Source organism: Malaclemys terrapin, chromosome 7, assembly GCF_027887155.1.
Source record: "Malaclemys terrapin pileata isolate rMalTer1 chromosome 7, rMalTer1.hap1, whole genome shotgun sequence".
NCBI lineage: Eukaryota > Metazoa > Chordata > Testudines > Emydidae > Malaclemys > Malaclemys terrapin.
Window position 1 is genome coordinate 5,516,774 of NC_071511.1, and position 14,650 is coordinate 5,531,423.

Sequence of the window (14,650 nt, forward strand, 5' to 3'; positions counted from 1 at the left end):
GCAGGAGTGAACATCCAGGTCACGCGTTTGCAAAGCAGAACCCCCAAGAGCCTCCAGTGGCTACTGAAAGTGTGTTTGAGACGAGCATGCAGTTTTCTACCAAGTAAGTGTTTCTGGGTTTGGTTTTGAGGGGCTGCACAGACAGAGGTGGATCAGGAAGCATTGAGTCCTTTGGTGAGCCTGCACCTTGAATGCTGGATTTGGTTCTGGCTACATCACTACCAGCGTGATGTCAGTGCGTTGGAGAGAATTCAAAAAGCAACACTGGTGGTGGTGGGATTGAGTTATGGAAAAATATGTGCAGCTGGGCCTGCAGATTACGAGGCTTGGGGGAGGGGGGGGGGTGTTAAAACCAAAGCATGAGAGCAAGTGTGTAAGGTGTTATCCATGCAACCACGATAGAACTACAAGTCACGGGCATGAAGCAAAAGAATACTTATCCCATCCTCCGGGGCAATCCAGGTTAAACACCTGTGGCTGGCCCGTGCCAGCTGACTTGAGCCGTTCAATGGCAGTGTAGACGTCTGGGTTTGGGCTGGAGCCCAGGCTCTGGTCCTCAGCCCAAGCCTGAACAGCTACATTGCTATTAAACAGCCCCATGGACCTGTGTCTGCTGACACCAGCCAGCCACGGGGATCTAAGCACAGCATAGACCGACCCTAGAAGGTCTTGTTTGTATTATTAACTCCTTGACCACTGAGGAGTTTCTCCAGCACCAGGTATACTAAGAATTTAGGGAATGACTGGGGTGGGATTCTTGCAATCTTTGGACTTCATCTTTGCAGGAAGGCCTGTTTTTAAATTTGTACCACACACCGACATGAGTTAGAGCAGTCCCAGAACCTCTCGCTGTGATGATGCCCAAGACACATAGGTAAATACCATGGGAAGTGCACTGCCTGTGAATGTCCTGGCCCCTTCCCCAACTGTTTTGCTGACATTTGAAAAAATTGTACACCACCTTTATATTCCTCATTCAGGTAAACGGCATAAACCGTGGCTGCTCTCTCTGAATCCAGAGGCAAGGTGGACAAGTGTCTATTGGTAAGAGACAAGCTTCTGAGCTTACACAGAGCTCTTCTTCGGGTCTTCTGTGAATCCAGACAGGCCTGGCCTTCAACCAGTGTCATCTGAGCAGTGCACCTGGCCAAGATTTCTCTCCCTGCTCAGCGTCACCTGACTATGATCACCGCAGCACAGCTGAAAGCCCTGAGCAATCATTGAAAGCCTGAGATCAGTCAGGTATGAACTCCCCTGACTCCTGCCAGCTCTTGACCCCACTCAGGTCAGGGAGTGACAACAGAGGCTGTGTAGGCCAGAGCATATGATCTCCTGTGCAGAAAGGAGTAGGGAGCAGCGGAATGAGGGAGGAGAGGGATTAAAAGATGAGGCCATGTATACTTGTCTTTAGTGCAATTAATGGTCCGGGGATAAGGCTAATCACCTTGATTAACCTTGCTAGACTGAATTTATCCTAGACAGAGTTAAAAATAATCTTCAGTTTTGGCGGTTAGGAGGTGCGTTATTGATGCTCTGAATTGGCTCAGTGCTTTTTCACACAGCCATGCAAATGAACTGTATGTTCTGAAAGTTTGCTTCATAGAGTGAACTTATTTTTGCAATATCCTAACATTCTGCTCACTTTAATTTTGGCAGGAACAAAAAAAAAAAAACCCCACAGATGTGAAGTCTTCACAACCAGCTTCATCACAAACATAAAGGCAGTTCCTCAAGGAATCTAGGTACGGAACGGGGGGGTGGCATTATGGTGTACTGAGGATGATGTTTTAGTTTTTTCCCTTGTTCTTAACTGAGTTAAAATATCTGCAAGGTCTTATACTGTAACTCCATATCCATACTTTGAGGGTGTCTGTTCTCTTCACTGTAGGGTTGAAATATGTATGTGAAAATAGAAAAGCCAAGTTAAAATTTTAGTGAAAGTTTAATTCTGTGACAAAATGCAGGCTAGCCCTACAAGGAGGAAAAAATGAAGCCATGGCACTTGTGCCCCATTTAATTAGTCCCTGAAAACAGCTTTTGGAATGATGTTCCTGTTGACTTAGCTTGAATGGTCTTAAAAGGATTCACGTTGGCAGGTTCTATTTACAAGAGCTGTGTAAAAAAGGGCAGTGATTTCTCTCTTCCTTTGGAGAGGAGCCTCCTCATGGCATCATGGGGTTTAGAGAAACAGTCATATCAAAGCACTATTGGTTATTTAAGGCCTGTTCAAGTAGAACTGTTGAGCAGGGGAAATTAATAGAACTTTTGCAGGTTACAGATTAAAGAGTCTCACCACCAACCTTCAAAATCCCATTACTTGAGGCTCTGGCTCCTGCCATCTGCCGTGTGGTCTGGCCAGGAGTGAATGAAAGGCAAAAAGATTGCTCCTGGCCAGCCAGAACTAACCTGACGTGTATCACTACCCGCGTGCTACTCTTCATCTAATATACAACAAGTGCAGGTTAGGAAAAGAAGCAACCAGCTGTTCACAGCAATGAAAACAATCTGTGAGCGAAATACTGTATTCAAGGAAGGTTTGCTAATACAATGAAAAGAGAATTTGGATTCAAATTAAAACTCTAGCACTGTAAACACTGCAGTTATTGTGAGAGCACCTACCACTGTCCCAACACGTAATTCACTGCTTGAGCTGACGCCACAGCAACGAACTCTCAACACTCTCCTCCATTATTCAGACCACGCGAGGCAAATTCATGAAAATCAGGATTTTTTTTTAACAGGGAATGTGTGTGAAACATTTTTCATTTTTTAACACTACCCACACTAGTATTGCTTAGAAAAAGTTATGGGTGAGCTGGCCACCTCGTCTTTCCCAACCAGCTGATTACAAATTCAGGTATTTGGGGGAGGGGATGGGGATGACCCAACTTCCTAGAGCATGAATTCCAGAACAATCCAGTGAAGAGTGATCTACAGCATCATGATATAAAGTAACTCCTCACCTGCAGAGCTTGTGGCTAAGGGTGCTAACCTCCCCAGGCCAGCAAAGTGGTAGTTACTCAGACATAGGGAGATGCCCAGAGTCCCCCATGGCACGTGGAGATAGAGTGTAATTATGGTCCTCTATCCTCCATTCACCTGCGCTCCCTTCCATACATCCCAGATAAGGGTTTTGACACCCATCAGCACACGGGTGAGCATCTTCCCTAGTAGATATCAGACCAGCAATGAACGCAAGGTACAAAGGTGTAGCTCCCAAGCACTTTGAATCGAATTTCAGCTAATATCACTGCACTTGAGAGCTCTCTTTTTTAGAGAAAGCTCTGAGCCATCCACCTCACGCAAGGATGGCGGAAGCAGTTGCTGCAGGCTCTTGTTAAAGACAGAACTGTGTGTCGCTGGGACGACGCCTGAACCAGAGTAAAATTTTCTCTCTTTCTCCACAGCTGCCCAGGGCTATCTACAGCGTGTGATTTCTACTGCTGATTGATGCATCAAATGGCATTAGTGTCTCCCACTGTTTCATACCATCATTCTGAAACTTGGAAATCTAACCCCGACCGTAATGCTCAGATAATGTAACCGATCAATGTTCTTTGCCACATATAGCATTAGTAGGCAGCTAACAAATATACCTTTTTCAGGGCAATGTTACTTTAATCAATTAAAGGTGCAATCTATGCAGCTAACAAAGCTATGCACATTCTGTACCATATTGGTTAGGGTGTGTGCTGCTGTATACTTTCTACTCTTTGTCTGTCAGTGTCTTTAGACTGTAATCCCTTTAGGAGAGGGAATCTCTCTGTATAGTGCCCACTACCATGGGGCCCCAAACACTACAGAAGCCTTTGGGTACTACTATAATGTAAATATTTCCTTCTACTGTTAAATATCTAGTTTTCTTAGGCACAAATGAACAAGTCCCATGAGTAATTCTGGGACTGTCACTAGTTCTTTTATCTCTCTCTCAAATATTAGCCCTGCTTTCTAAACATAATACTGAACATTGTATATGAACATAGCACATTACATCCCACTGTATTATATATTTAATGAACTGGGATCTGAAACCATGACTAACATTTATACAGTTCAGTTGTTTACATAATGAAGCAGACTGTAAAAACCCTACTTCTCACTTATAATTTTCTTAGCTACCGCATATCAACTCATACAGTACACATTACTTCCAAAATGGCCTTAAACATCTACATTTTGCATTCCGTTATTTTTTAAAAAGCGTTACATATTGATTACTCTGGAAAGTTTCTGAACTCTATTTAGCAGCAAATCTCCTTTCTTGATGGTTTCTTGGTACTGCCAGTTCTTGCTATCGGGCCTACAAATTAGGAAGAAAGGGTTTTATAGTGAGAAGTCACATTAAACCATGACAAGCTTTTCAACAACACTGTCAATTTAGTAACTGTGATTAGAATATACAGCCTATAAACCAGATTATAGATACTGTACCTGTTAGTTTCGACTATCTCGTTTACTTTGTCTATTTTGCAATGCAGTCGCCCAGCTGCAATAAATCTTGAAAGCTCCCTAATTAAAAAAAAAAGTATGTTAAATATATAGATGTTGCACAAAAGAGTTGCAGGCTCCCACAAAGTGTCTTGTTTTCCTCCCACCCCACTTTTAAAAAAATGCTTTGAAGTTCATTTTCCCCCACAGCTATTTTTAGAAGGGCCTTTCAGGTTCCACCTTTGCTCATCTCCTTCCTTTTCTTCTTTTAAGCTGCACCTCATTTGTTTGGACGTTAGGAGGTGGTGGTGTATTGTGTACACTTCTTTTGAACAGCTCCTGAGCATTTGACACTGTCTACAATGACATTAGTGGAATGGCTCCAAGGCAGGGCAACTACAAAATTAGATGCTATTACATTAAATAGCGGTGTCATTGCTTCCTAAAAGCTAACAAGAGTACCCTTATACTCTGAATCTGGGTAAGGACCCTCTATTTAGAACTCCCTAATCAGCCCAGGCTCCTACTGAAGCCAAGGGGAGTTTTGTCTTGTCACCAAGTGCAGAATGATGCATTTTATGCTTTGTGGAAAGCCACCTTTCAATTCTGGAGGTTGAAGTAAGTTGTCAGAAGGCCACAATCAAACATGGTTACCCCACCATTTATATTTCTCCTACTACAAACCATGTCCAGCCCATTCAATCCAAAATCCATGTACATCTCCCTTAACCTCTTGCCACACCTATCATCTCCTGCCGTTCTGGGCCAGTTGGAGGAGCCAACAGTCTCCTTACCAGCTCTGAGCACACCCATTTCCTCCTTCTGCACAACTGTTCTGATTCTGTATCTTTATCCCACCAGCAGTGTTAAATGAACTATCCTCAGTGATGGGCAGTAGCACCTGTGCTCAAATTACTCTGATTAGACAGTCCTCTTCCCAGTTGCCACTGCCCTCCTATACCTCTGAAAAATTCAACTGTACAGCCTACTTCTCATGTTTCAGCCCTTACTACACATTTTTACCCACCCTAGTCCCTTGCCTAAAGTTCCCCCCCACAAGTTATTAAAAACCATTAACATTTCTAATGTAGAGGAAAGCAGAGAGCAGTTCGTGACTTGCTCGCCACCATTTCCTAAGATCATGTGGTTAAACCCTGAATCCTTCCAGTAAATAGTCCATTAGCATGTGAACAAACAGCAGAAGAGACTGATGGTATGGAGGTGTCAAAAATTGGACAATAAGTGGAAAACCTGTCTGACTGCCTGGCATTGAAAATAGGGGATTTAACACAACCTGTCAACAATTTTATATGTTTTTCTAAGAGAAACAGTACAAAATTGTTTGCCATTTCCTAATAGCCCTGCATGTTAGATTGTTTGCTTAATAAATTGCTGCTCGCGTTAATTTTGTTTCCTGGTCCAACTAATTCTTATGAGGCCATATCGCAATAAAACCAACTAGAGTGGTTTATTATGGATCAAAGTGTGGATACTAAGGAAAAAATAATGCTGGTGCTGAACAAGTGCCCGTGAATTGATAAGGATTGGTTAAACAAGGGGTCGTCAACCTTTCAGAAGTGGGGTGCCGAGTCTTCATTTATTCTCTTTAATTTAAGGTTTTGCGTGCCAGTAATACATGTTAACGTTTTTTAGAAGATCTCTCTCTAGAAGTCTATAATATATAACTAAACTATTGTTGTATGTAAAGTAAACAAGGTTTTCAAAATGTTTAAGAAGCTTCATTTAAAATTAAATTAAAATGCTGATCTTACACCGCCAGCCTGGGGTTCCGGTCACCTAGGCCTGCAGTGGGCTGAGCGGGGCGACTCAAGGTCAGGGCAGAGGGCTGGGGTGTGTGTGGAGGTACAGGGCAGAAGGCTGGGCGTTGGGGGGGGACTCGAGGTCAGGGCAGAGGGCTGGGGTGTGTGTGGGAGGGGTTCAGGGCAGAGGGCGGGGGGGTGTGGAGGTGCAGGGCAGAAGGCTGGTGTTGTGGGGAGGTCAGGGCAGAGGGTTGGGGTGTGTGTGGAAGTGCAGGGAAGAAGGCTGGGTGTTGGGGGGAGTGCAGGGCAGAGGGCTGGGGAGGTATGGGGGGTTCAGGGCAGAGGGCGGGGTGTGTGTGGAGGTGCAGGGCAGAAGGCTGGGTATTGGGGGGAGGTCAGGCAGAGGGCTGGGGGGGGTGGAGGTGCAGGGCAGAAGGCTGGGTGTTGGGGGGAGGTCAGGGCAGAGGGCTGGGGAGGTATGGGGGGTTCAGGGCAGAGGGCAGTGTGTGTGTGTGGAGGTGCAGGGCAGAGGGCTGGGGGAATGTGGGGGTGCAGGGCAGAGGCTGGGTGTTGGGGGGAGGTCAGGCAGAGGGCTGGGGGGGGTGGAGGTGCAGGGCAGAAGGTTGGGTGTGGGGAGGTTCAGAGCAGAGGGCTGGGGGGGTGCAGGACAGAGGGCGGGGTGTGTGTGTGTGGCGGTGCAGGGCAGAGGGCTGGGGTGCTCGGCTCGTGGGGGTGCTCACAGCTCCCTGCCCTGAGCAGCTCATAGCAGGAGGCTGGGAGGGATATGCCCTGTTCCACCCCCTTCCCCCAGGCCCATCCCTACCTCTCTCTGCCTCCTCTACGGAGCAGCGAGCACGCTGCCGCTCGGCTCGGCTCTGCTCCGCTCCCCCTCCCCCTGCAAGGGCCATCGCCAGCAGGGAGGAGGAGGGACTGGAATGCACCAAGCTGTGGGAAGAAGCGGGGGGTGGGGGGGGGAAGCTTGGCTGCGGCAGGACCAAGCTTCTGTCTCCTGCCCCCACAGGGGAGAGCGGTGGGCAGGGGGGCTGTGTGGGGCGGCGGGCCGGGAACCCCCTCCCACCCCCCCTGCTCTCCCCTGCCGGGGCAGGAGGCAGAAGCTTGGTCCTGCCATAGCCAAGCTTCTCCCCTTCCCCCCTCCTCCTCCTCCTCCTCCTCTCACTGGGCAGGCAGCATGCCACTCAAAATCGGCTCGCGTGCCGTAGGTTGCCGACCCCTGGGTTAAACTCTTCCTGGTGGTCTGTTTCCACAGAACTGTTTGTGGCTAGGAAAGAAGTGACAATGAAAATAAACAAACCCATATTCCCATAGTAGAGCATGACAACATGGATAAGTGCCTATAGTAAACCAGGTTAGTTACAATCATTAATAACTATCTACTCTCACTATTAATAGAAACTGGTATAACTTAAGTGCTAATCTCATTAATATGATTATATTCAGTTTCCTTTCAAATGTTCATTTTTTGCTTTACTAATTTATTTATGTACATTTCAGTCAGGACTCAGCTTCCTATTTTTTCTTAATTGGGAATATTTAAAAAAAATACTTATAGACAGAAGCAAGTTGTTCCTCTAGAGCAGTGTTTCCCAGTACGTCCCTGGGCCCGCAGGCCACCGCTTCAGCAGCTCCCATTGGCCTGGAGCAGCGAACCGCGGCCACTGGGAGCCGCGAGCGGCCGGACCTGCGGACGGGACAGGTAAACAAACCGGCCCGGCCCACCAGGGGCTTTCCCTACACAAGTGGCGTCCCAAGTTTGGGAAACACTGCTCTAGAGGTATTCAAACACAAGCTGCCTGTTATAGGTATCAGAGGTAAAGCCACTAATCTTTCACCCTAGATTTAGCTTCAAATCCCAATTTAGGTCACAGTGAAAACAAATTGTAGTTCCAGTTCTAAGGTGAGACCAAACAAGTGCAGGTTGAGGTGTGATTTTTGGAAAGCTTGCACAACAGCTGCCTACACTTTACCTGATTTAAACCACAAATATCAGGTCCAATCGACACAGCCATGATAGGTGAGTCAGGCGATCCAGTTAAAACTTGTAGTGAAGATGGAACTTAATGTCCCAAAACTGGAACATGGACAGTCAAAATTTAAAGAACATGATGAAGTCTCATCTACATCATAACTTTTAACTGTGTTATAGCCTTGTTCCCTACATTCAATTGTAGTCATCCAGATAGCCCTTGATCTTATCATTTAAAGATAAGAAGATACCTTAAGAAAATATTATCTCATGATGCTTCATGTGTAAAAACTAAATATAAATTTCTTAAGCGGAGAGAAAAAGAAATATTGGACAATGAATTTTTTTTAAACAGACTAAAGTTAAACTGATTTCTACACTTAAACATGAGACTAGTAAAAACTAATCTTGCAGATAACTTGGTTTGTGGATGGTCTAAGTAAATACCTCTTCTCTCTATTTGGTATCGTCTGTATATTTGTAGCAGGATCATTGTAAACTCATTACTTTATAAATGATGACTAAAGTCTCTAACTTACAAAAGTTACTTTTAACTTACTGATCTATGAATTCTACACCGACTCCAAAAGCTTCTGCCATGTACCCTAGTGTCAGTGACCGGTAGGATTCTAGGAGTTGGCTGTACGCATGGATTCTCATTTCCCGTACATAATAACGATAGTGAGGAGCAAACAGCCAATCTTTTTTCATCTCTTGCTCTACAATAGCTGAAAAGATAAAAATCACAAATACAGTCTATAATCTCTGAGTTAATCTGTTCCTGCTTATACAAAAAAACCCAACACATAACGAAGTTCAATAAGCAACATGATATGGTATGTGACTGTACTGGATCCCTGTGTCCCGTATGTGTGCATTGAGATACAAAGGCACAATCAAAGTAGATACTCACATCTTTGATAGTACTTGGTTTATGTTTGCTTTATCAAAACTTGTTTTTAAGAATAGAATAGTTGAGGGTAAGACTAGTTTTCTATTGAGAGGGTCTTAAATTGGCTTTAAGAAACTACAGACTCTTCAGGAGCTCTTGGTTTTTATCAGACTGGCACTTGCAGTTCTCAACAGCAGCTGAGATTTTCTGCCCTCTGCTTTTGGTTGCAGGGCAGCCATTCAGAGCCAGTCTTCCCCAAAGTAAAGGGGAAGACTTTTTAAAAAAAGTCTTATTTTTGCTACCCTAGAACCCATTTTCATGGAAACTGGAGCAGAAACCAGAAGCATAAAAACTGACAGAACAGTGGCAATGATAAAGAATGGATTTTAAAACTGTTTTCTTTCCTCGTTTCTGCACTGTTCCCATAGAAACCAGTTCAAAACAGCCCTAAATAGCCAGCGGCTATGAAATCTCCCCTTTGTAATTCAAACCTGAAAGTTCAGATTTTAAAAATTGACCTACAGAATTTAAACTCCTTTGGCTTCCTGATGCATCCAGTGTTTTAACTTTATAAAAAACTATATTCTCTTTTAAAGGAAGCCTTTCAGAATTCCCATTTTAATGGAGTTAAGTACTACTAGCATCCCAATTCCACAACCAGGAATCTTGTATTTCCATACAGCCTATGGGTCTGACCACAGAATTAGGACCAAAGATAGCAAATTGGCTCTTTGATGGCACCCTGTAAGAACCTTCCCTCATCCAACCAGATGCCATCTTTCAGAATGCTCATTTTATAAGAAAAACATTTTAGAGAGCCATAAATCCATGCAAGAGCAGCTTATCTCCCTCACTGTGCTGCCAAGGGAGAGTGGTATTTAGGAATGATTCACCTAAAGTAAATGGATGATTTTAACTGTCAGGGGTTTGACAATACTAACTATACCTACAGCCCATCTCCTAAGCAATTCTACAAAACTCAGCTCTGATTTGCAGCAAGCTGCTCACAGGACCTAATGAGAAACACAGGGGAAAGATACTGGTGTATGAAATATCCTTACCTAATGACTGGAAGAAGACTGAATAACGACATTCATAGAGTGAAAAGAGATACTGTCGTACAGTTGGTAAACTATGCAACACTTCCAGAATCTCTGCCCCTTTAATAACCTGAAAGCAATCAAACAACATTTAGAAATTTCATATACTAGTATCAGAGCGAGAGAGAAAAAAAATTAAGAATAATTTGATCAGCTTGAATCAGTGCAGTCATTTGCTTTACTTGCCTTCTCTCTAAGGTCAGGTCTGTCTAATGCAATCATACTGACGTAGACAGTATATGTTACAAATGTTTTGTAATCCATAAGTTCATAGGATGTAAATGTTGAAACTGTATCAAGAAAGAGTTCTGCTGCTTGTTTGAAATCTCGAATAGCTACGCAGTAAAGCCCTTGGTAGACTTTTAGACGATTTCTCCTGTCCCAGTCTCCTCCTTCCTCTATTAGACTTAAAACAAATAAGATATATATTTACTTGTTTTCGTTATCTGAAATAATAAGTGCAGTACATTTAACAAGATTAGAGTGCATAAGGAAATCTTAGTTATGAAGTACACTATATCGTAACAATTAGGGCTTCAAAAATGCGCTTGTCGGTGGTAAATGGGACGCTTTCCTCGGTGAGGCCAGAATTCAAGCTACATTTTAAAAAATTAAAAAGTTTCTAGCCTATTTAGTTGTGATGCTAATCTTCCAAATGTGAACCTATGCAGTACTGTGATCTTGAGTCTGCAGGCACACACCTCCAATGCCTCTGTTGCTCACAGCTTTGACCACCAGTAGTAGACTAAAATCATTTAAAAAAAAAAAAAAGTGAGGAAAAAAAACCCCAAAACCTATGGGCAGCAGTGAAACTTTCAAGAGCCATGTAATGCTGCTGTAGCCACAAACAGCAGCAGAGGCAGGTCCAGGAGCCATTCTGGGAGAACACAAAAAATAGTGACTGAGGGAAAAGTGAAGTCAAAAATCTCTCATTGCAACAGCCAACATGATCGGGAACCAGTAGTGGAGACCAGCTCATTACAGCAGCCTGAAAGCTCCACGATGTTAAGGGGGAAAAAGTTCCTCTCCCTTCTAGCAGCTACAGGCAGGAAGAAGTTTGGAAATTCAAACTCATCAAACACAGGCTAGTCAGGAGCAGACACAAAAGATTAAGCCCCGGGTAGTGTCCAAGGCCAACAAGCAGCCTCACAGAAATCCCAACACCTCCACCTCCCCACTCCCAGCAGCTGGAGATTGTAAGGGCATCAGCATTTCTCCTATGGGATTGTCCCATGACTAACTGATGTAGCATCCACTCATCTTTCATATCTAACTCTAGCTAGTAGGTTTAGTCCTCTGGCTAGTGAGTATCTGGTAAGTTTTTCAAGCCCTGGTTATAATCGTTTGTGTCTTTCATCACTTTATCCAGGACCATAATGTATAACAACTAGATTTAACTGAAAATTAGTAAATAATGAGAATACAAATGTCACTTTATTTTAATAATAAGCTCCATGTGGCAGGAACTCAGATTTTTCAGATTGCAAAGTGCACCGTGCATTTATAATGAGAATAAGTACTAATTTTTTTAAATTATTAACAAATAAGCCAAACCTATTCACTAGCAATCAGGCAGTTCTACAGCTATCTTCAAAACTAATGTTTTGTTAGACATTGCAACCAATGATGCTTTACTTCAAAAGGTGGTATTTGCCACAAATCTAACAATGGTACCTTTTTGCCTTTTCAATATTCCGTGTGATGAGGTCATTATCCATGTAAAACAAACCAATTCTTAGAAGGTAGAACACAATATCCAGACGATGTCCCAGTGCCACCGTTTTGTCATACGTCTTACGAAAAGCAGTCAGAGCTCCTTCCTAACAAGACAATATTTTCTAATATTAGAACATAAAAAGGAACTGGCACTCCACTAAAATGTCTTATCAAGAGAAGCTGCCTTGGGTGTTACCAGGGTAGTGTACAGATTTATTTTGCTGAAGGACATTTTAACAGTACTGTGGGGGCAAAAAAACCACAGGCAAGTGAAATGTGTCTTGGCTCTTAAAAAAGCTGGCAGCCATCTTAGAAAGCCAGTTTAAACTAAGTTAGCATGCTCTGATCAAGGTGTATCATCCACAACAGAACTGTACAAATGTCTATCCTAAATAATTAAAATACCAACCTTCTTCAAAAAAGGAGATTAACATTCACAACTTGTCAAAGTTTAAATCTGAAGTTCCAAAAGTTACTCCCAAAATACCTTAACAGAGTCCCCAATGATTATATGAGTACAGTAACTAGCTCACACTGCATATGCAATTATGATGTAACAGCTTAAAAACAAAACACTAGGTAGGTAGAAAATACAGTCTACAAAACGTTTTGAAAAGTTTTAAATGGCAAACTTTTATTTGTTCTCTTCTTAATTTGCCTTTCACTTCCCAGTTTTACATCCCTTTCCTTTCTCTTGCTGCACTGCTTAGATCTCACCATTCACCCCACCCAGGTGTGGTTCTATTTTCTCCAGATCCTGAGTCAGTGGCCCTCCTCTAACTGGATGGAACGCATAGGAATTTGCCTGGTTTGAAAGACGAAGAATGATTTTAATGACAGCAGCCCAAGGAACCTGGGCCTTTAACTCACCTTGTCCCCAATTCGGCACAAGTACTCAGCTTTGGCCATCATTGCATCACGGATTTCACTCTCCCCCAAGATCTTTTCAGCATCTTCCAGTTCATTGTCGAGACGTTTCAACTCTTCCTCATTCGCCTTTTTCATCTTATTCAACAGCTCCATGTCCATCTGCCAGTCAAGCGGCTTGCAGAGTGCTTCATAGTATGGGGCCATATCTGAAAGAGAATTGGGGTAGTTCTTGCTGTCATAAACATTGCTGCAGGATCACATATCAATAGTGTGAAGTGCTAAAGGAAAACTCCCATTGAGGGAGGGATATAACCAGATTAGTTATCAGGAGCTGCATTTAGACACTATGCATTGAAGATTGTGTTTCAGGTTCTCTTCCTGTTTGACAGTCTCCTGCCTTTTATGCACAACTAATTTGCTTCCCTAGTCCCCAACCTGCTCTTTCACTATGTCATTCACCTGTTGACTCTTGCCATGCTACTAGTGTGGCACAGGGGCTGTTTCCTTTACTTGCTTATGTAGCACAGAGCACACCTGGACCCTGAAGCTGGACCGGCACGGCTAGGTGCTACTGCAAGTTAAATGACAGCCATTTCTCTTCAGCAGTAGAGACCATGGGGCCCAGAGACTGAGATGCACCCACACCCTACAGAATAAGGCGATGCTGTGAACACTGACCCCAAAGGATCAGTCCCTATGGACAGACTTCCCTCTCCTCTCCCCCCACCCCTATGAGTGCTGGCAGGGCATGCTGCGGCCCCACAGCTTGTTACCGGGGGGAAGGAGAGAAGCCCCAGGCTGCACCCGCTCAGCGGGGGAGGGAATGGGGTCTGAGGTTGGGGGGATGTGGAGGGGGCAGGAAGGGGAGTGGCAGTGGGAAGTTTGGGGAGGGAGGGGTTGGGAACTGGGAGGAGAGTGGGGGATGGGGACTGTAGGCTGGTGCTAGGGGATGTGGCAGAAGAGGGGAGGAGGATGTGGGGGGAGAGGGCTAGGGGCTGGTGTGGGGGGGGGGATGGAGTGGGGGAGGGGACCCGTGAGGGAACGGGGGCTGAAGTGGGGGAGGGGATTAAGGCCTGGTGGGGGGAAATGAAGTGGGGGAGGGGATCGAGAGGGGAGAGAATGGGATGGGGGAGTGGACGGGAGGGGGGGGGGGAGGAGGGAACCGGGGCGAGAGTGGGAGGGGGAGGACCGGGGGCCGGGGCGGGTGGGGGAGGGGAGTGGGAGGGGGAGGACCGGGGGCCGGGGCGGGTGGGGGAGGGGAGTGGGAGGGGGAGGACCGGGGGCCGGGGCGGGTGGGGGAGGGGAGTGGGAGGGGGAGGACCGGGGGCCGGGGCGGGTGGGGGAGGGGAGTGGGAGGGGGAGGACCGGGGGCCGGGGCGGGTGGGGGAGGGGAGTGGGAGGGGGAGGACCGGGGGCCGGGGCGGGTGGGGGAGGGGAGGGGGAGGACCGGGGGCCGGGGCGGGTGGGGGAGGGGAGGGTCCCGGTCCCGGTCCCGGTCCCGGTCCCGCCCGCACTCACTGTGGCGCCGCACGGCCGCCATGAGCTCCTCGCGCACGGCGGGGTCGGGGCGCTGCGGCCGCAGGCTGAGGAGGAAGCGGAGCTGGGCGATGCGCAGGTCGGGGTTCTTGGGCAGCCCCTCCTCCTCCAGGTTCTCCAGCGGCATGGCGGGGCCGGGCGGCGGGCGGGCAGCGGCGCGGCCAGTGACTCAGCCGCCGAGAGACGGAAACCGGCGGCGGCCGCTTCCGCCCGCCCGGGCCCGGTCCCGGCTCCGCCCCCGCCTCGCAGCGCCCCCTGCCGGCCCGGGGGAGCGGCCTCCCGGCCCCAGGGACCCCGGCCGCGCCCCGGCTCCCCCGCAACGCCCTAGAGACCCCCGACACCGACACCCCCACATCGCCTCCCG

General features: G+C 46.3%; 1 protein-coding gene across 1 annotated transcript; it reads right to left on the bottom strand.

Moving 5' to 3' along the window:
• Positions 1 to 3,997: 3,997 nt before the first annotated feature.
• On the bottom strand, positions 3,998 to 14,437 carry PSMD6 (proteasome 26S subunit, non-ATPase 6). The gene is made up of 8 exons (XM_054034709.1): positions 14,269 to 14,437; positions 12,751 to 12,956; positions 11,839 to 11,984; positions 10,351 to 10,570; positions 10,126 to 10,234; positions 8,732 to 8,900; positions 4,432 to 4,509; positions 3,998 to 4,300 (listed from the first exon to the last, which is right to left on the bottom strand). The coding sequence occupies exons 1-8, from the start codon at positions 14,411 to 14,413 to the stop codon at positions 4,204 to 4,206; spliced, it is 1,170 nt and encodes a 389-aa protein (XP_053890684.1). The 5' UTR covers positions 14,414 to 14,437; the 3' UTR covers positions 3,998 to 4,203.
• Positions 14,438 to 14,650: the final 213 nt, after the last annotated feature.